At 41.2% G+C, this 19,683-nt stretch overlaps 1 protein-coding gene across 3 annotated transcripts in view; it reads left to right on the top strand.

Annotated features, from left to right (window-relative positions):
- Positions 1-200: 200 nt before the first annotated feature.
- Positions 201-19,683, top strand: part of CHL1 (cell adhesion molecule L1 like) — a 57,290-nt gene continuing 37,807 nt past the window's right edge. For 2 of the 3 annotated variants that reach the window (XM_086755408.1, XM_086755410.1), the window contains exons 1-7: positions 201-331; positions 2,190-2,295; positions 3,842-4,032; positions 10,946-11,068; positions 12,158-12,328; positions 14,585-14,632; positions 16,571-16,691. In XM_086755408.1, the coding sequence (XP_086611534.1) occupies positions 241-331; positions 2,190-2,295; positions 3,842-4,032; positions 10,946-11,068; positions 12,158-12,328; positions 14,585-14,632; positions 16,571-16,691 (851 nt within the window). In that variant the 5' untranslated portion in view covers positions 201-240. The remainder of the gene's footprint in view (positions 332-2,189; positions 2,296-3,841; positions 4,033-10,945; positions 11,069-12,157; positions 12,329-14,584; positions 14,633-16,570; positions 16,692-19,683) is intronic. The other variant, XM_086755409.1, reaches the window with a different exon arrangement.

The raw sequence follows: 19,683 nt of genomic DNA on the forward strand, positions 1-19,683 counted from the left end.
GGAGAGAGAGGAGAGGAAATTGTACCATTTGCTGCAATTTGCAATTTAGCTGCAAATCCTGAAGCATTGCTTTAATTTAGTAACCTTGTTAGAGCCAAGTTCATACTGCAAGCTAATGTGGCTGTTTCTTCTCCTCCCTAGACTTTCAATTTCACATCCTTACGTCTGATTTGAAGTGACGGTGAGAGGAAGCATAAGGTATCGCTCATTCTGTTTGGACTCCTTGTGTACAGAAGAGTGATGGAGATGCTATTAAGCACAAAAGGGATCACCATATGCCTGTTTTTCTTGGTATTGAGTTTGGCAGCAGCTATTGAAATACCATTATCAGGTGAGTTGTCGCTATTTACTGAGTAAGTTGTGGTTTTGTTTTGGTATCCCCCCCCTCCTTTTTTTTTTTCCCTAACCTTTCCCTGAAGAAAAAAATATTAAATTCCACTTTTCAGTTGTTTCATTCTGCCGGAACATCACCTTAGGGAAATTCAGATGTGATAAAAATGTAAGCTGCTTTGTCTGGACCCATTTAAGTATAGCAGTAAACTTGTCTAATAACATATATCTAGTGTTTGTGATCCAACACACTGCTTAGCTCCGAGGGTTTGGTTTTGTCCTTCAGATAAATTCCTCATTTTGGCGCTGGATCTCCCTGAAGCTTGTTTGATGTACGTACACCCTTCCCTACTTGTCTTGCAACCTGCCGTTTCAGTCTGGAACAGGTGCAGGTGTACGTCTCGGGGCATACATCAGTCTCCAGAGAAGTATTTCCTACGCCTCGCGTCCTAGCCTGGGGAGCGCCTCCTTTATCCCTCTGGCTGTGATGCATTCAAACTGCCTGTTTTACACGTTTGGTGTGCTTTCAGGACACCTGTAAAATACGGGATGAGGCTCACAGGGGATGATCCAACAAAAGGCAGTGGACCCCAGCAGCCCAGACCTCCCAAGCGTTGATTTTTTCAAACATAAATGGACCAGGAGGATTGCAAACAACATTTTTTTGGGGGGAGGGAAAACACAACAAAGCAATACTCAACAATGTTGGTTTTTGAATGAATTATGTTGGGGATGAATAAATAAATAAACCTAAGGAAAAAGAAACGGAGACTCTTTGCGGGGCTTTGAGTGCTGTAGCCTCACAGTAGGACGTGGGCCGGTTGCAGTGGACCGTGAGCTGTCAGCACTCTTCAGTCTGCAATAGCCCTGGCTGCAAAGGAGGTTTGTAGGATATTTTTCTAAAGCTATCTAAAGTTGTTTAACAGCATTTGGAAGTGGATTTTTTTTTTCTTTTGGAGGAAGGTTACTGCAGTGGCTCCTTGTGTTTAAATAAAGCAAAAGTGGGACTCTGACTGTAAAGTGCAGGACAAACTGCCTGTCCATCCACTGCTTTTATGTACCTACACGGGGGAACCACCTAGCCCTTAATTTGCTTTAATGAAGTGTTTTATATTTTAATAAAAATGAATTATGTCTAATCAGTGAGGCTGGTGGGCTTGGAAGTGTTTGGCTTTGAGACCACGTAGTATGGCAAGACATCATGTTTTGCTCCAGCTTTGAGCTTCCTGAACTTAAAAGAGAAACCAAAGAAAACGTTAATTTTCTTCCTAGCTGTTTGTAACAATGTGATGATCCTATTATCCCCAGCTCCACTGCAGGGAACATTCTCCCTCATGCAGGTCTGTTACACAGGCATTCACAACACTTTAATTCCCTTAGGAAGAAAAAAAAAGAAACATCATGTGTGACTGTGCGACTGGTAACGGCTCTTCCCGTGCTGTACCCTGGAGGGGGTATTAGGTCATCCTTGCAGTCCATGGATTTCCTGGAAATTTTATCCAGGATGGAGATAGTGGTTTGCTACTTCATGTGTGTGTATCTGTGTCTGGATTCAAAAGCCAGTTATTGACTTTGCTGCTAAATAAATCTACCAGTCCGCACAACCATGCTTTGCCTTTAGCATGGCCCCCACTCTCCTCTGCCCTGGATGCGGTGGTCATAGGTGGAAGCAAGTGCAGGTGATACCCATGGGTGTCTGGATGAACACATCCAGTGCTGTCAAGCCTTCCTCTGGCTGCTGAGGCAATACTCTTTGCAAGAGTAAGGCAATCCTGACATTGTCCCTTTTGAAGAAAGGACCTGAGCAGGGCACAGTTCTGCTTAAATGGCATTTTAACCCGGTGTCTTTTTGTGTTCAGTTGCGCAGCTTCCAACAATCACGGAGCAATCTCACACCCAGGTTGCCTACCCTTTTGATGAGGACTTTACCATTAAATGTGAAGCTAAAGGAAACCCGCAGCCCACGTGAGTACCGCTTCCACCTGGAGAAGCAAGCAGAAATTGAGTTTGCTTGCTGTTCTGGTTTTGAAGAGGGGAGGGATAGGTGATCTCCAGTAACCTGCTCATCATCGTACGGCGAGGTTAAGGTTTGGGTTTCCATTTAGGCCATTCAGCTTTTGTGGCACGACCGTTTCCACTCACTCTGTGAATAGGATATCAATGTGCCTTTTTCTTGTTGGGAGATATATCCATTTCTCTAGCATGTGCTAAGTTCACCCCATGTGTAATGGTAATCCAAGGGACCCAGCTGGTCTTCTGCCTTTTCCACAGCAACTCTAAAATTACCAAGCATGTTAAACCACATATTCAGAGATCCCATTTGCATTTTGTCAGACACCTTGTCTGTACCTGACATTACCATGGCTGTGGTGACATTACAAATGTACACAAAAGGAGTTATTCAAATAAATATCCAAATAGAAGCTTCATGTATTTTATACCAATGTAAAAAGAAGAAAGACTTTTGATGAAAATGTGATTAACAAACATGTAATAATAACATAGTAAAAGCTCCTCCTGAGACTTATGCTATTGGGTGGTGTATGGGCTAAATTAATAGCTGATGTGCATGTCTTTTTTACTCTTTATTTTTTCTCTACAACACAATTTAAACTTCCTTCAAAAAAGCAATGGTTATTTTCATATCAAGATGATTTGATCATTTTTAATTGGGCTCTGTAGTTTTCCTTTGTTTCACTGTCTGTCAGCAGATCAATGAAAAGTTTTCTGGTATATTTAAATGTATGTGATAGAGCTGGTTAGGTGATGGGAACCCGTATTTCAAACACAAGGCAGTTTGCCTCAGCGAAGTGCCAAAACATACATTTCTTTTAACGTTAATTTATTCTCTTAAAATATTGCAAAATGTTGAAAAAGGTATGTGTTCCACCAAATGCATATTATACTGTAATTTCCAACTGTCTCTGCTTTTGAATCGGTTTAGCCCAATTTCAAGACATCTGAGGCTTCCAGATACATAATCAATGACCAAAACTTCAGCATTCATCAAAATCACACTGCAGTAGCATCGAAACTATGAGTGATTCTATGGTGAAGAGAAAACTCAGTCAAGTCGCCTCAGTTTCTCCTGTGTTCAGCCATGGTATCTCCTATAGATGATGGGAAGAGGTCCTGCCAGTCCTTGCCGGTCAAACGTACCAACTCTCCTGCAGACACAGCTTTTTCGCAGACCTGTGGTTCATTTTGCTGTGTGGCTCTTGCTTTCATGGATGGCCGCTCTCATTTATTGTCCTTGCCTAAAGCTTTGTACTCTTATTTCATGTCACAGTCAGTTATCCAAATGTAAAGTGTCCAGCAGGAGAGACATGCCCCGTAGCTAACACAAGTTGTAATAGCCTAGTGGTCATTTTACCGTTCAACTCGCTCTTCTTTCATCAAGTTTTTACTTTTATTTTACTAGTACATTATTGGACCCATATTTACCACTGGTTTTGTACCATAGTGCTCTGTTCTGTGACCCGTCCTTTGTAACGCTTGTATTATTTTTCAGCTTTAACTGGACTAAGGATGGAAAACCTTTCGATTTATTGTCTGACCCAAGGATAGTTGCATCCAACAACTCTGGAACATTTGTGATTCACAACCGTGGAATCATCACCAATTTTCAAGGGAAATACCGTTGCTTTGCATCCAATGTGCTGGGAACTGCCATGTCAGAAGAAATTGAGCTAATTGTTCCAAGTAAGGGTTTTTACTTTGCTTTTTTTTTTTTTTTTTTTTTTTTTTTTTAAGGTGAAAGCTGTGTTTCCTCAAATTAAATGGGAAATAAATCGTTACTAAGGTAGTGTATGGCAACACATGCACTGTTTGTTGTTCAGGGAATGTTGGAAGGAAAAATTCTCTGTGCTCGCTGGAATGACTATTTCATTCCTGGTTTTGAGGACAGAAACCAAATCTGAATGCAGGATTTCAGACAATACCACTGGACTACCAACTCCTTACAGGTTTCCAAGTGCCGATACTGACACTCCTTACAAACTTTAATTAATGCAAATACAACCAACTCCTTACAGGTTTCGAAGTGCCGATACTGACACTCCTTACCAACTTTAATTAATGCAAATGCAACTGGGTAGATTTTTTCCTATATTTTTTTCCTGTGTGTATTTATTTGGAAAACATTTCTTTCTCACTTTTGCTTTCTGAGTGTTTTCTGCCCCACTCTGCCTCTAGAGGTGGGGTTAGCAGGTAAATTAGTATAAACTTTTAAATAGATGTCTCAAGAGAGCTGAATGTTCAATAACAGAAAATCATTATTTGCTTTGATTTGACTATTCAAATGCCTTTATGAAGCACTTGCTTTGCCTGTGCCATAAAACCCTTAAGAATTCTTTTCTGACTTGTATTTGCTTAGAGCTTGTGATGCTTCCACTTCTAATACTTTTCTTTTTCTGTAAAGAAGAAAACATAAATATTGGTGAGAGTTATAGTCTGGGAAATTCTCTCCCAAATCTGGTCAGAGACGATTTGTCAGCTGATGCCAGCACATCGTGAAAATACAGAAATTAAAATATTTGGAGAGATAAAACAAACAGCAGAAAAAATCAGTGTCATGTTTCAGTGAAGGTACGTCACCTCCAGCAGCAGAATACTCTGATACCCCATTGCTACTAAACTAGAAAAGATGCTTAAGATGGAAAACAAGAACGAGTTGATGTCTGTATCTGGGATAATTGAATCTGTACTCGGAGTAGATAAAGTTTGCTTTTAATGATAAATTGTCTATACTAGCTTGAGTAGACATTAAATATACTAGGGGTCCTTAGCAACAAGTTAATTGGGAAGTTACAAACACGGTTATTATCAAATGTAAGAGGAATTTTAGCGCCAATACATGCGAAGTCCTAAATCCAGAAGATAAATAAGTGGTACAGATAATAGAGGGATTTACCCAACTCCCACACCTTTTAAGGCACATTTACTTTTATTCATACTCTTCTGCCATCATTTATTTCATTTAGTGGTGCAATGTAGGTGCTGCAAATTGAATCAGGATTCAGAGAGTACTAGAAGACACCTTTGATTTTCTAAAGTGCTGGATAGTCTACAACTGTGTTCAAGTGAAAGAGAGCTGCTGGTGCACAGATCCGCTGTAAATTAGGCAATCACTGACACAGAAGAGTTTGGGATAAATTACCTCTATTCACCCACAAGTTTTGAGGCAGAGACTGGTACATGTGAGATCACTGCATGCATTCATGATAATGATGCAGAGGTGGCAGCGCTTTGCCAGCTGTATTCAAGTAAAATGTAAGCTACTTGGCGAGTCACCATGCCGATGAAGGGAAGAAAAACCCAGCAAGTCAGACTAGGCCAGGTTTTTTTCATAAATTACATTTACTCTGCAGAAGGAGAATACTGAGTCTGTAAGGAAAGGAAGGTTGCTGCTGAAAAGGAGAACAAAAGACTGTTTACTCACAGTAGTCATTCCAAGAAAGCAATTGAAATGTCAGCAGAAATGATTATTAAATGTCACCTCCATAATGAAAATACCACACCTCCCCTGTATGTGATGACGTTAAGGAGAGTGGGGAAGAATGGGGTCTGAAGATCTCTATATGTTCGCATTGTTTACAGAATCCAAATTGCTACAAGATAGATGCAGCATGAAAATGAGTTTAAATGGTGAGAACACAGACCTCAGCTACCCTCCTCCTCTACTTGGGGAATCTGTTGCTTGAATCACTGAGTAGGCTGAATGCCAGCGGAAGAAGTAGTACGGTTTAAACTTCTTTAATTAACTGTGGTGTAAAAGGCTCTTCATGGCAGACTGCATTGAGATTTATGCTCAGTATTTCTAAAGCTGTTGCTCGGAAAGACTGAAGATCTGATGATAGAAATGTAGTTGAAACATAAAATCGTCCAGTAGCAGACTGCTATGCCAACAATGTTAGTTCTAGCATTGCCAAAGAAAGCAAAACCTGTACTAATATTCAAAATAAGAGATGTGAATATTGTGAGATGGTTAAAAGATATTGAGTTGATACTAAAATAGGAGGTCTCAGTAACACGCTTTGTGAAGTCGTTCAGTATAGCCTTTTTGGAAGAGAAAACAAAGGAGAGGAACTCACTGAGACTTTGCAGACAGTAGGAATAAAATTTAAACCTCTTGCCTCCTAAGCCAGTGTCCTATAACTTTGACAACTTTTCTGGCCATCTAAATCATTGGGATCACTCTGACTGTTGCCAGTGACCATCATTTTGGAAAGGGCAATAGAGAGAGATTTTCATAGAAAAAAAAGACCGTCACTGGTTCCATCATAAAAGCTTCTTTGAGAGCAATCCTCCTGACAGCTAGACTTTCCCAACTTTTTCAATTTAATGCAGCAATTAAAAAAATTCATAAATAAGCAGGATCATATCTCTCAAACAGTTCAAAGGCCGTAATGAAAATTACAGTTTTAACTACTGCATATACTATGTGGATCAGAATATCAATTGACGTACTGATATGAGTGCTGGAAGCTGCCCAAGCTGTATTCAGTACAACTCATGGTCGGTGACTGTAAGTCATGTTTATGAGTCTTTGATATGTTGGGCTGTTCACTGCACAAGATATAGATCCGTATAACAAATCAGTCAGCTACTAATTAAAGTGTCTGAGGAGCTGGGATCTTCCAGGCTATAGAAACTTCTTTACTCTTTCCACTTTCTCTAACTCTTACTCTTACTCTTTCTCTAACTCTTAAATGCTTTAAGGATTTATTTGCATGGAAGAACTTAAGAATATCCACAATGGGTCAGGCTAAGTATCCATCCAGCCCGGGACACATCTCCAACAGCATCCACAGAGAAGGCTATAAAAACAGATCTAGTGTATAGTGATGTTTCCCTACAATTCTTTCAAAAAACGTTTGCCAATTGCTGATTTAACACAATTAGTTGACTGCCATTTTACACCAGATACTGGTAGAAACCAGAAACAGGGATCTCAAGGAATTCTAGAGTTGCCTAGAGAAATAATTTTCCTCCAGTTCAGTTTCTCGACACATTACCCAGAAACATGTAAAATATCAGATTGAACGGACTCCATTCTCATGTAAACTGGTATAAATTCCCATACTTGGTACAGTTGTAGTTGTCTGAAGTCACTCTAGCCAGCAGTAGGAAAAAACCTAAGCTGTAGAACAGAGCGTGATGATAGGTACCTGAATAAATCTGAAGTAATCCCACTGGGGACTGGAGTACTCCAACTCTGGTTGCTGTATTTCAGAATTTATACTGCAAAACTCAAATTTAGATTTTTCTATTGCACTGTATTGGTCTCCCTCCTGTTTGCTTTTCACTGAGATACTGTGTTTTCTGAACAGATAAGAAGTAGGAGGGAGTGACCCTTTCTGAAATTTCTCTCAGCCAACCTAATGTGCCAGTGGTATTGCAGCCAAATCTCAAGTACAGTTCAGGCATTAAACTTTGAGTCACCCCAGGGATTAATCAGAGCCTGCTTCCTTGCACAAATGACTCTGGACACTGATAATCTCCCGTTTCCATGATTTACACACTGCCAAAGCACTGTGATTCTGATTTTTGAGTGCTGTACAGCATTCACAGTACAACATTGTCAGGAAATAATACTTGGGCAGCGAAGCCTTGCCCAAGACTGTTTTGAGAGCTTTATATGTCACGGTGGGCTTTTAGAAGATGTCTTCATAACAGAAGTCAGGTGTGTAGTTTTTCATCTTCCCTATGACTGTTTCATACATGCCACTTTATTGCTTGTGTCGTGAGAGCCATCCTGCTGGCACTCCAGCAAGCTTTTCGCAGGGTCATTAAATAATGTTGTTCTCCTCTGTGTTATGGATGAGTGAGAGGTAGCACTTGGAGCTACGCTGGATTCTCTTTCCCCTCTCCTTATATCTGTGTGTGGGGAATTGCATGAAAGATTGACATGACAGTTTTAATGGTATCGCTGCAAAGAGATCAATTGGTTCTAAATTTTACAGTGTCCATGTGCTGCATTGATAACTCCATACAGTATTAAACACTTTCATGACACAATTAATCTTGTATGATACTTCCGAGCCTAATTCAGCTGTGATAGTTTCTGTGATCAGCCACAAATCAGTAGTGATTGATTCTGGAATACTCACTAATTAAAATAGAGGAACACTACCAAAAAAAAAAATTGCCTATGTATACTTACTGAAGACAAATGTGCAAGAGCCAAAGTCTAATGTGTTATTAGCCTCTTAGTTTTAGTAAATCTCCTCATGAAGAATTCAGAAGTAGTTATTTTTCTAGTCTTTGAGATGTATGGGACCCCAGGAAGAAAATATTCTTGTCAGAAAGTTTGGTTCAGGAATTTGTTGTGAAAGTTGAGTATTCCTCCTTTGCAAAGCTTCAAGGTTTCAAAAAACACTCAAAGTTGTGTACTGTGGGGAAAATAAATGTTTTTAAATGTTTTTCACAATGTACAAAGTGAAACAAACCAGTACGGAAGAACCCAGAAGCCCTGACCACCTGTGGTTCAAGTATTTGTTAGAGGTGGAGGACACTGGGGTTCAGGTTGCTGCTTCTGCCACTGGGGACCAAGGCAAACATCTGGGCCTTGTGTTGGTGATGAGTGCCCGTGCCTCCAGCTAATGACACCAAGACCACAGTTTTTCACTTTCTCCTAGTAAAAATTGTTATATTTTTGTATAATTCCCTAATTATTGGCTACAGAAATTGACTGAGAAGACCAGTGGTTATGGCACTCAACTGGGATACTGGAGACCCAGATTTAGTTGTGTCAAATGAGGCAGAAAATGGGTTTGAACCAGAGTTTCCAATGTCTTAGATGAGTGATCTCACTGTTTGTTTCTTTGCTGGTATCTTTGATTTTCTTAGTCAGAAATTCCTTATCCTCTACCTGATCCAGCTGTCTTAAAGTTTTGTTGGGAGTGATGTGCTTTTGGGAATAAATAAGTTTTAAATTAACAAATCGACTTTTTCCTACTGGAAAACGTTCCACCTCTCCAGCAATTGGTATATGTATTTTTCAGGGCTTGAAGAGTGTAGGTTATTGAAAATATTGAATTTTAATATATAGCTCCCTGCATTATCTGAAATTTCACCTATGGAGTGGGTAGTGCTCATTAGTTCCATTTTGCCTCTCCTAAGAATTCATAACGTATTAATAATCCTCCTGGAGATAAAATCTATGCACCATCTACATTCAAGCAATCAGTGTTACAGTGATTGCTTCTTTTTATGTTTGCTAATCCTACAATGTTAAAGTCTCCTCAGGGTCCTGGCCCTGCATTTCTCACCCTCTTCCTTTGGTTTGACTCTGGTGGTGTGACAACGCAGATATCCTATGAAGCCGCTGGGCCACTGACATTTCAAGTTGTTTATCCGCTATCAGGGCTCCCTGTCATGACTTGAACACCGGGATGGCAATATTGCGGTGCCAGTTTATTCTGCACAACCGATACTTTCATTCCTTTGCTGTTTAATTGCTGTTAATTTTGCTGTTTAACGCAGTTGCCTGAACTGAAACTTTTTCTAGTTTGAACTTGCCTGGAATGAAAACAGAAGACAACGTCTGCCCTGAAACTGTCTTAGCTGAATTTGTTTAAGGAGTGGTTACATTCTGCAGACTAATTTATTTGCAGTAATCTCTGAGCTGCAGCCTCCTGGTGCTTGGTTTGCTGTGGGGTCTGGCCCAGCTCTGCTTCCCCTCTGCTTGGATGCACTCCGGTTGCATTTTGGGCTGCCAAGACTGGCCAGGTTGCCCAGGTTTGCCAAGAGTGGTTCAGGCTTTGAACAGTCTGCTGGCATCAGGGCGGATGCTCTAGGTGATTAAACGCGTCCTTGATCCATTAATTATTTAATCTATATTTAAGCCCAAATAGTGCTGCCATTGTGCAACCTTGTGTATTCTTTTGTGCAAATCCCGTCTCTGCATCCCAAAGGCCAAGCCTGCTGAGAAGGTCTGCACATCTCCACAGCAGAGGTGTTACACCTGAGGGAATGAGGAGGCAAGGAATTCTTTAAACCAGGCTTCTGCCTCAGCTGATTCTGGAGACGGATAAGAATCGGGACAGCTCCAGGCGCAAGGCGGAATAGTTCCCTGGTGTCTGACCTCACATGCGTTGACTTGCTTCTTGGGAATCGCTTTTTAGCCAAGACTTCGGAGAACACACCGCACTCCCAGACTGGTTTCTAATCTCCCAGGAGCAGCCTGAGACCCGTCGGCGCACGGCACTCTAAGCCAATCTTTGCCTCAGGCTTTGATTCTGGGTGGCTTAGAGGCGTCCCTTCCAGACAGTACAAATAAAGGAGCGATAGAAAGCATTTGAAAATAAATGCGTTAAAATAAAGCCTAAGCAAAGCTCACACACAAGTGTTAAACATCGCCGTTCAGTTCCCTGACTTTCAATACTGCGGTCTGTGCACTCTGTGAATGAAGAATGCTAGCAGAGATTTCTTACTCTCAGTAAAATGTATTGTTACTCTGTACAGCTTTGCAAATAATAGCAGTAACTAAAGGCAGAGAATGCAAAGGATGGTGTTAAGATAAATATTTTATTAAGAACTATATTAAGGGGGAAGCAAAGGGCAAAATTTCAAAAAGCAACAATGAAAGAGGAACTTCTTTGCTTTTGTACAGGTGTACCAAAATTCCCAAAGGAAAAAATCGAGCCCCTTGATGTGGAGCACGGTGATTCTGTGATTTTGCACTGTAACCCCCCAAAAGGCATCCCGCCTTTGCACATCTATTGGATGAATATTGGTAAGTAAACAATTGTTACACGATTCGTATGAGGAGACTCAAAACATTGGTCTTCCAGAGCAGTTTCATTACAGATCGGTAATTGATGGGAATGGTAATTGTGCAACTGCTTAGGAAAAAGATCTGGATATTGAAAAACAAAATTGAAAAATGGAGAATGGAGGTATGTTTTTATATAACACTGTGTTAAATTGTAGAATGTGTTGACACAATGTATTATTAAATCTGAGATATCGGAAAGCTTACATATCAGTAAATGAGTCTACCAGAAATGAGGACTACTGCGTTTACAGCAGAGAGGATAAAGTGTGTCAATATATTATTCCTATCATTACTATTTTCCTCTTTTTATTATGATACTAAGAAAAAGAAAATCTGCCAGGTATGTATAATTAGTTCCTTGTGTGTTTCTGCCACGTTATTCTTCAGCATTTGTGTTCTGCAGGAATTTCTGGCTCTTGGGAAGCATAGTAACTCAGAGTGCCTCCATGACATGAAGGGTTTGTTTCTGATGCTGACCAAGTTCTTGCAGAGACAGGGTGCCAGATTAAACCTCTGATCTTATAAGGCAGCCTCTCTACTCCTGACATGTGTATTTAGCACAGGCCCTCGTTTGGCTGGATGAACAATGAGACACTACAGCAACCTTAGCTCCTGTTAACACTCCCCTGCTGTAACCAGTAGGTACAGAAGAGCAAAGTGCTTGGGAGACTGGCCATGGGGGACATCTGGAAATGGTGACCTCCATGTCATCATTAGAACCTTTGTATAGGGGAGAGGTGCTGGAAATTTCCTTTGACCTGAGCAGAAACTTTATACCGAGTATTTTTTTATTATAAATTTTCCAATATAAATTATTTTTTCATATATTTCATATATAAATATATAATTATATTTAAAATCTATTATCAATTATCAATTGTATGTTGAATATTGGTCAATAACCCATTGGTTATGCTTGGTCTTCTGCTCCTTTCGCATTGAAGTTATATTCTCTATCTAGAAGCAAACATATGACAGCAGAGCCTTAGTTGTCACGTTGAAACAGCTCAGTGTCATTACCATATCATAATTATTTTTTCTTGCTAGATCTGCAGCACATTCCGCAAGATGAAAGGGTCTCCATGAGCCTTAAGGGAGATCTCTACTTCGCAAATGTGGAAGAAAATGACAGTCGAAGTGATTATTGCTGCTTTGCAGCATTTCCAAGACTGAGGACGATTGTACAGAAAATGCCAATGACGCTGAAGGTTTCCCGTTGTAAGTCTGGGGATGAGTAGTTTCTTGTTTTCTGTTGTTTTTCCTTTCTTAACTCACCAGGCATCAGCAAATGCAGATGTGTGCCCTGTGTCTCTGACACGATTCTCTCTGAAGAAAATGCCTGTCACTGTGCTTATTCCTGCATTATTCACCTTACTCTAAGGGCTAAATTCAACCGATAAAAGCTTTTTGCAGCTGTTAAGCCCTAAAAGCACCCCATTCTTCCTCCTGTTCTCCCCTCAGTGAAAACCAATGGTGCATTAGGGAAATCTGCTTCTCATGCAGTCCAGTGGGTCACTGGTGGATGGGACTCACTGAGACTTGAGGACTTTATGTGGCCACCTCCTCCCTGGATGCAGGCCTGGTTTGGTCCAGGTGCAGCAATGTGATTTGGAAGGACGGGGTTAGGGACCTGCTCAGAGCTTCTCACTCCCTGCCTGCCTGCTGGGATGCTGGGAGGGAGGTGTGCCCTTGGCTGCGGGGCTTGACCCTGCCAGCTGGCTCTGCTGTGGAGACCTAGAATTGTAGAATCGTAGAATGGTTTGGGTTGGAGGGGACCTTTCAAGGCCATCCAGTCCAACCCCCATGCAAAAAGCAGTGACATCTCCAACCAGACCAGGTTGCTCAGAGCACTGTCCAACCTAGCCTTGAATGTTTCCAGGGATGGGGCATCCACCACCCCTCTGGGCAACCTGGGCCAGTGTTCCTCTTGGCCTTTGCCTTCACCGTGTGTTAAGAGAAAGGAGGCACAGCTGTCCCTCCCCTATTTGAGGAGAAAATGGACTTCTCTTTAGCAACAAGCCCTGTAGACCCAATTTTTGGACCTCGCCAGCAGTGACTTCTGTGATGGTCCAAGACAGCAGGTCCAGCAGCCAGTGTTTTCCAGGTCTTTGCGGGCTGTCTTGAAGCATTTTACATTTCTATAATGAAATGTTGAGTAGAGAACATAAGATTTTATTTATTTATTTATTTATTTAATCATCTCTATATTCCTGTAAGCTCTGAGGTTCTTATACAAAAGATGGTTTCAGGTACTGCCCCTGCCCCTGAGTCTCACTGGGGGATGTGGGATTTGCTGTCCCATCATCATACACATGCATTTGTTTGTGTGTATACCTACCCATCGGGGTATCAAACCACTGATTCAAGCCGTGTGAAGCTGCTAAATACATGAGGTGTACGGGTATCAGTGTCAGAAACAGAGAAAAAGAGTACAAATATCCAAGCCAAAAAAAAATAGCAGCCTTTTAGGGCATATTCTCAGCTGCGTTAAAGCCCAACAGAAGCCGGAGGAAGTAAGGTGGCTTAGAGCAGCTGCAGATCCATCCCGCCTTGCTGGGATCTCTTTTGGCTGTAGTAGTTTCTGCTATCGCTTGTATCACTCGCTGAGGCTGCCTGCGCCCTTAATGTCAGTCTTCTGTCCCGATAATACTTCTGACCTTTCAGGCTTATGCAGCCCAGAAAGCCGAGGAGATTTTTTCTTCATGAATGAAATCCTAATATTTGATGTATGATTTTGAGATTTTTCTTGTTGGGATAAAAAGATAAAGGATTAGCAGTGGGTCTGTGTCTCTTAATACTTGCTTAAGCCATATCTTGGGATAATAATTGTGAGAAAAATATCAAAATGAAATCTTGCTCTCTGTAGCTTTTTAATGGGTCCAGTCCCACACACGCGCACACAGAGATTGCAGAAAAATGAGATGGGATTTGGCTGTGGGGTTGCTGATAGTCCTGGCAGCGGCCCAGCAAAACACTTCGGTGCGTGCACTGCGCCATAGAGGCCACGGGACTGGGTGCAGGCAAAAAAGTGAGGCACGTACTGAGCGGGTTTTGTAAACTCAGCTTGAGACTGCCCAGTCTTCCCTGTGCCAAGTCCCTGTTGAGGGACTGTGATAAAAAAATACATAGAAAAATGTAGGCAATAAGAAAAAAGTGTCAGGATACATTTTATAAAATTTCTTTATAGCAGATACTTAGGGCTTAGCGATTTTTTTTGTTATAGAAGGTGGCTAGGATGAAGTGATGATTATATCACCCATGAGGTATTTTGCAGAATAATACATATCTTTGAAGAATTTTCTTTCTATTTTCTGAAATTTGTTGTTCATCTGTTTCATTATCTTTTTCTTTGTTTCTTTCCTTTATGGCAGAAATTGAGGGGGGCATGTTTTTGTTTTGGTTGATTTATTGTTTGTTTTGATTATATATCAACTATGCATGTTTGTGTTTGGTTGTCACTTTTATTTATTTCAGTTAAGCATGCTAATGACTCAGGCTCACCTAATGCTGCGGTTACCAAGGGTGAGTTGAATGCATCTGTTATTTAGCCTTTAAACTGAGAATCTACCAGCTGAGATGAAATGTAAGCTGCTGCTCAGGAAAAAGGGAAAAAAAAAAAATCACAAAAGCTTTTTTATTAGGATGGGATGGATTTAAGTGGTCCTTGGAGTACAATTTGCTCGTCTTGTACTTTTTGACAGAAATCTGAAGGATTTTTTAACAAAGAGGTAGTTTTCTTACTCAAGAAAAGCACATTCACATTTCATAATGGGAGGTAAGGAAGGAGGCTGATGTCCTGGGCTCCGTGTGTTATCAGTTCAGAGCAGAAGCCAGAGCTGGATGCTTCGAATCTCCCTCTGACACTTCAGAGGGAAGTACCCATTGGTATTGGGTACCCACGGTTTGAAAACGTGAATTCACGTCTAAATGATCACCCTGGGGCTCATCACTCCAGGGTGAGCTTAGGGTGGGGATTTACAGAGCTTTAGGTGCTCTGGAGCAGTTGTCCCCATCTACAGCCATAGCTGGCAGTAGATGGGAGCTGGTTCTCCCTGGCTCAGCATCGCCCTGTCTGATGCTCACCACAGGTAAGCACTGCAATGGAGCACTTCCCATCTTCACTCTCTTTGTGTTCCCCTCTTTGTGGAGCAGCATCCTGCAAATATTCTGCTAAGGTTTATGCAGACAATGCGGGTAAGTCAGAAGGCAGCGAGCGGCTATTCCCTGCAATTCTCCACCCAGTTAATTTTGTTTGAAATATGTAAAAATTATAGTCTTGGGTTTTGTATGGAGCTCTTGACAGTGATTTATTTGCTGAAATTGCTTTCAAGACCCTCTGGTTTTTGAAATGCCCATTTTTAAACTCCCAAAAGACCTCATTTTGCTGGACGAGCACTGAAGTTTTTGAGAGGGGGTTCTCCTCGAGCTTTTCGGGATGGATAACGCAAAGCACTGATCAGTCCTCAAGTCTTGGCCCACAAAAACTAAGCACTGTGAGCAGAAAAGGCAGAGTTTATGCAGAGTGACAGACACTCGAACCCCAGTTTTTCCCTCAGAGAGATGTCTGAACTCCTTTCACCACTCGGGAAGGGCTGCTGCCCGCCCTTGGCAGCGGGAGGCAGAGGGCAGATGGAGAATGCGCAAGCAGATCCAGAGGCACCAAAGGCTCACTGCACCTCTGAGCACTTGTGGCACAGATATGTAGACATACAACGCCAAAGGAAGGAAAAAAAATCAGAAAGTTGTTCAGAGAGATGCATGGGGTCTTTTACCAAATCATCCGTAACTGACTATTTTTTTAAGAACTAGTGCCATTTGGGGACTTATTCATTACTGTGCTAATTGCTATTATAGCGATAACTGGACAGCCATTTAACTCTCTGCATATTTCATCATGAAACTGTTGTTTGGCAGGCTGGAACAAATGGTCTGTTTAAATCAAATGCAGGTCAATCTTGTTTTATTATTTTAACAGTCTTCCTTGGAAATTGTAGATTTTTCTGTAGATTTAATAATTGTAGGAAGAAGGATAATTCTGTCGGATAGTCAGGTCAGGAAAGATGGGGTTTCACCTGAGATTTAAAGGGTGGCAGAGGGTCAATGCAGGAGAAAGGTGCTAAGAAAAATGGTGTGGACCAGAAGATCAGCAATTGAGAAGACCAGTGTACCAAGACTGGCCGAGGTGTACGATAGAAAAGGCCAGTCAGGACATGAAACTGTAGGAAAACGGGCTTCACCAGTACTGCTGCCTGTTGTTATTACTGTACCCATCTTCTAACTGTTGCCAGGAGAAACAGGAGAGTTCTGGATTAGTCTCAGAACGTATAAATAAAAAAGAAAATTTACAAATCGATGTCCAAAACCTCCTGACAGAAGTAATGTTTGTGACATTATTGAAGGATGGGCAAAGGCTTGAAGATTTCATATCTAACTTTTATTTTATTTTATTTTATTTTTTAGCAAATTTTATCAAGGAAAGAAAACCCAAACTGCTGATCCCTCCTGAATCCGCTGGCAGTAGCTCATCCGTCACTGTCATCAAGGGAGGTGTCCTGCTCCTCGAATGTATCGCTGAAGGGCTGTGAGTAATGCGCAGTACTGCACAAACTTAATCACCTCTTGAAACAGAATTGAGGAAAGAAAAAGGCATGTTAAAAATTATACAACTACAAATGAATGTACCTACCTACCCAAACAGTTTTAAATTGAACATCTATGCAGAGTTTTTCTAGAGTATGGCACACTCCTTGTAAAGCAGCGCAGAGCTAGCGTGCAGCGTTCATGCGTTTGTTATTGCTGTAGCTTATAAACCAGTAATGAAAATCATATTGTGGTACATATTGATTTTTTTTTTATTGTTACATTAGAAAAAAAAGTTTATGGAACTTTTTTTTCAGTAGTACTACTTTTGAGATGTTGAGAAACTAAATAACATCAGAATTCAGCTTCTGTAGTTTGGCTTACAACTGGCAATGTTCCTTTTCTAGCTTTGCCAATTCAGCTTTGGTTCAATGCTGAAACATTTTTTCAGCGTTTTTCCAGGTGTCAGATCTCAAGTTTTTAAAAGCAAATTTCTTGAGTGATGTAATACAAGACATCCATTAAGGAAATGCCCTGTTGAGTGAATCTGGTGGCCCACCTAGCTCAGCTGCAGTGCGAAATGCTGGCTTGGGAGCACATGTGAACCTGGCCGCTTTCTATGGTCCGTTCACCAGCATCCAGAATTTCCATACAAAGGATGTTCTTTCCATCATGTTCCCACAGATGACAGTATGTCAAATAACCAAGAGCATGGCCGTGTAAAAATACATCGAGCTGGAGTCAGCCATAGTGGTTTGATCCTGCTAAAACTAACAGCAATGGGCTAACCCCGAATGTAACTCCAGTCCTGTGTTTTCTACTTGGACCTATTCCTATGAATGCCTCTGGTGCTTTGTGTTGCGTGGATGTCTCAAGCTTGTTATTGCTGTTAGCATTTACATTGGAGGACTACTTAAGCTCTAGTCATGGATCTGGCTGTACCAAGCATGGCAGAGTAGCTCAGTGGGGAGATGCTCACTGCAGTAATATAGGGAATGTTTAAAGTAGATAGTGTGTGATGGGAAATCAGGACGATTTTGTTCCTTTTTGTAAATAACACAGGACAAAATAAGGCTAAGTAGGGAAAAGGAATGGCTAGATTAATGTTGAGTGCAGTCCTCAAAACGAAGCCATGAATTCCTCTCTCAGACGTTGTTCCTGCTGCAGTAACTCAGCCAGATGTAAGCTCTGCTTTGCCCTCAGTCCAGTTCTCCAATTTTTACTGTGTGCTCCTAGATGCAATAGTCTGCCCTAGAAGAGTTGCCACCAGAGATGTAGGTAAAGTGAAAATCTCTTCAACCGCTAAACCCGCAATGAAAGCGCAGTCGCTTCTGATTTATCTGTGATAGAGCTTTTCGTTGAATGGAGACTTAAATCATCGTCTCCTCATGCTGTATGGTAGAGCTGCAGGTCTGTGAACGCAGACTGTGGTGAGCAGATAGACAACTCACATTAAGGGCTGTGTAATTATGTCGCTTCTGTAAAATTCCAAAATCAGGATCTTTATCTGCCTGAACAAACACGTTTAGGGTATTTTGTTTTTCCATGTGGGCTTGAAAGGGCATTGCTCATTTGAGCTGGCAAGATTATGCCGCTGCAGTTGGTTGCCATTTCTGAGAGAAGGTGAATTACTTGTCTCTGTTGGATTCACTCCAAGTATCTACAGTGAGTTTTAGTTCCCTGTTGCAACACTTCCTTGTCTAATTCACTACCCATCAAGCTAATCCGCAGGCTCAGCAACCTCCACAAGTCCACAGATATGAGTTTCTAGAGCTTTCAAGGTACTTAATAGGCAAATCACCTTGGAAATACACAAAGAGGAATTTTCATGTGTGAGAATTAATATTGTACAAGAAGAGAAGGCCAGAAAAGGCTTTCTTTTTATTTTGAGAAAAGTAAAAAAAAAAAAAAAAAAAATATATTGTTTAACTCAAAATTTTCCAGGAAAACATTTCAAAATTGTTTTTCAAAAAGGTTTTTTTTTTTTTTAAGTAGTCACTTTTGAAAAAAGATGAAGTACTACTTTGTCTGATCACCAAACAATTTTTTTTTAATTGAAACCCTTCAAAATTGCAACCTTTAGATGAAAATAAAACAATATTTTTACCTGTTAGAATTCCCATTTTCAGCAGAAAAATGATCAGCTTTATCTATATCTCTTCCAATCCATCCCACCAAATGTCCACAAACCACAGAAGCAGACAGACTGAGCCAGATTTCAAGTAACTGAGATCAGGCGCAGCCAACTGCAAAATAACAAATTAAGTACATTTCCAATCTGTCATTTTTGAAGACTTATAATCCGTGTTATGACAGTGTCAGGAGTGCATTGCCTCAATACAACACCAGGGCAAGATTTTGGTATGAGAGTAGGACAAGGATTCTTGCAGGAAACAATAGGATATTTGCGTGGTTGTGCTCACTGCTCGTGGAAAACCATGATTTCTTCATACCTGGGGCTTTGAGTAGCTTGTGCCTGGGCATTTTGCCACAATAACAGATGGACACAAGAGTAAGCAGATATGACACTGTGTATATGCGTCGCGTATGGTGTCGGGGTTGCGAAGCCCAGCTGGGAATGTGCAGACAACAGTCTGTCCCAAATTTCTGTGTCGCTACCATTTGCTTTCTAAAAACGGAAGGAGCATTTGCAGCCTTCTCCAATGGCTGGCCACCTTTCTAACCAGGCAGGGCACCGAGTGAAGTCACTGTAATGAAGTCTTTACCTCCTTGTCTGTCCTTAAGTGCCCTTTTGGTGTAGGATGAAATGAGCTCCCTTCCCTCTCCCGCCATCTGTGCCAATACACTTACAAGGAATGCAGCCTTGTGCCTTGGCCTGGTGTTGGCTGTGAAGGATTTATTCATAGGGGTCCTGCAAATCAAGAAGCGGTATAGACTAGTCGTAGACTATAATATTACCCTTAGTATGGCCCCAGTGTTTTAAAAGGCCCAAAAGACTGAAAAAGTCACCTTGCAAACCGTATTAATGAAGT

Source organism: Chlamydotis macqueenii, chromosome 10 (genome assembly GCF_036417535.1).
Source record: "Chlamydotis macqueenii isolate bChlMac1 chromosome 10, bChlMac1.mat, whole genome shotgun sequence".
Classification (NCBI taxonomy): domain Eukaryota; kingdom Metazoa; phylum Chordata; class Aves; order Otidiformes; family Otididae; genus Chlamydotis; species Chlamydotis macqueenii.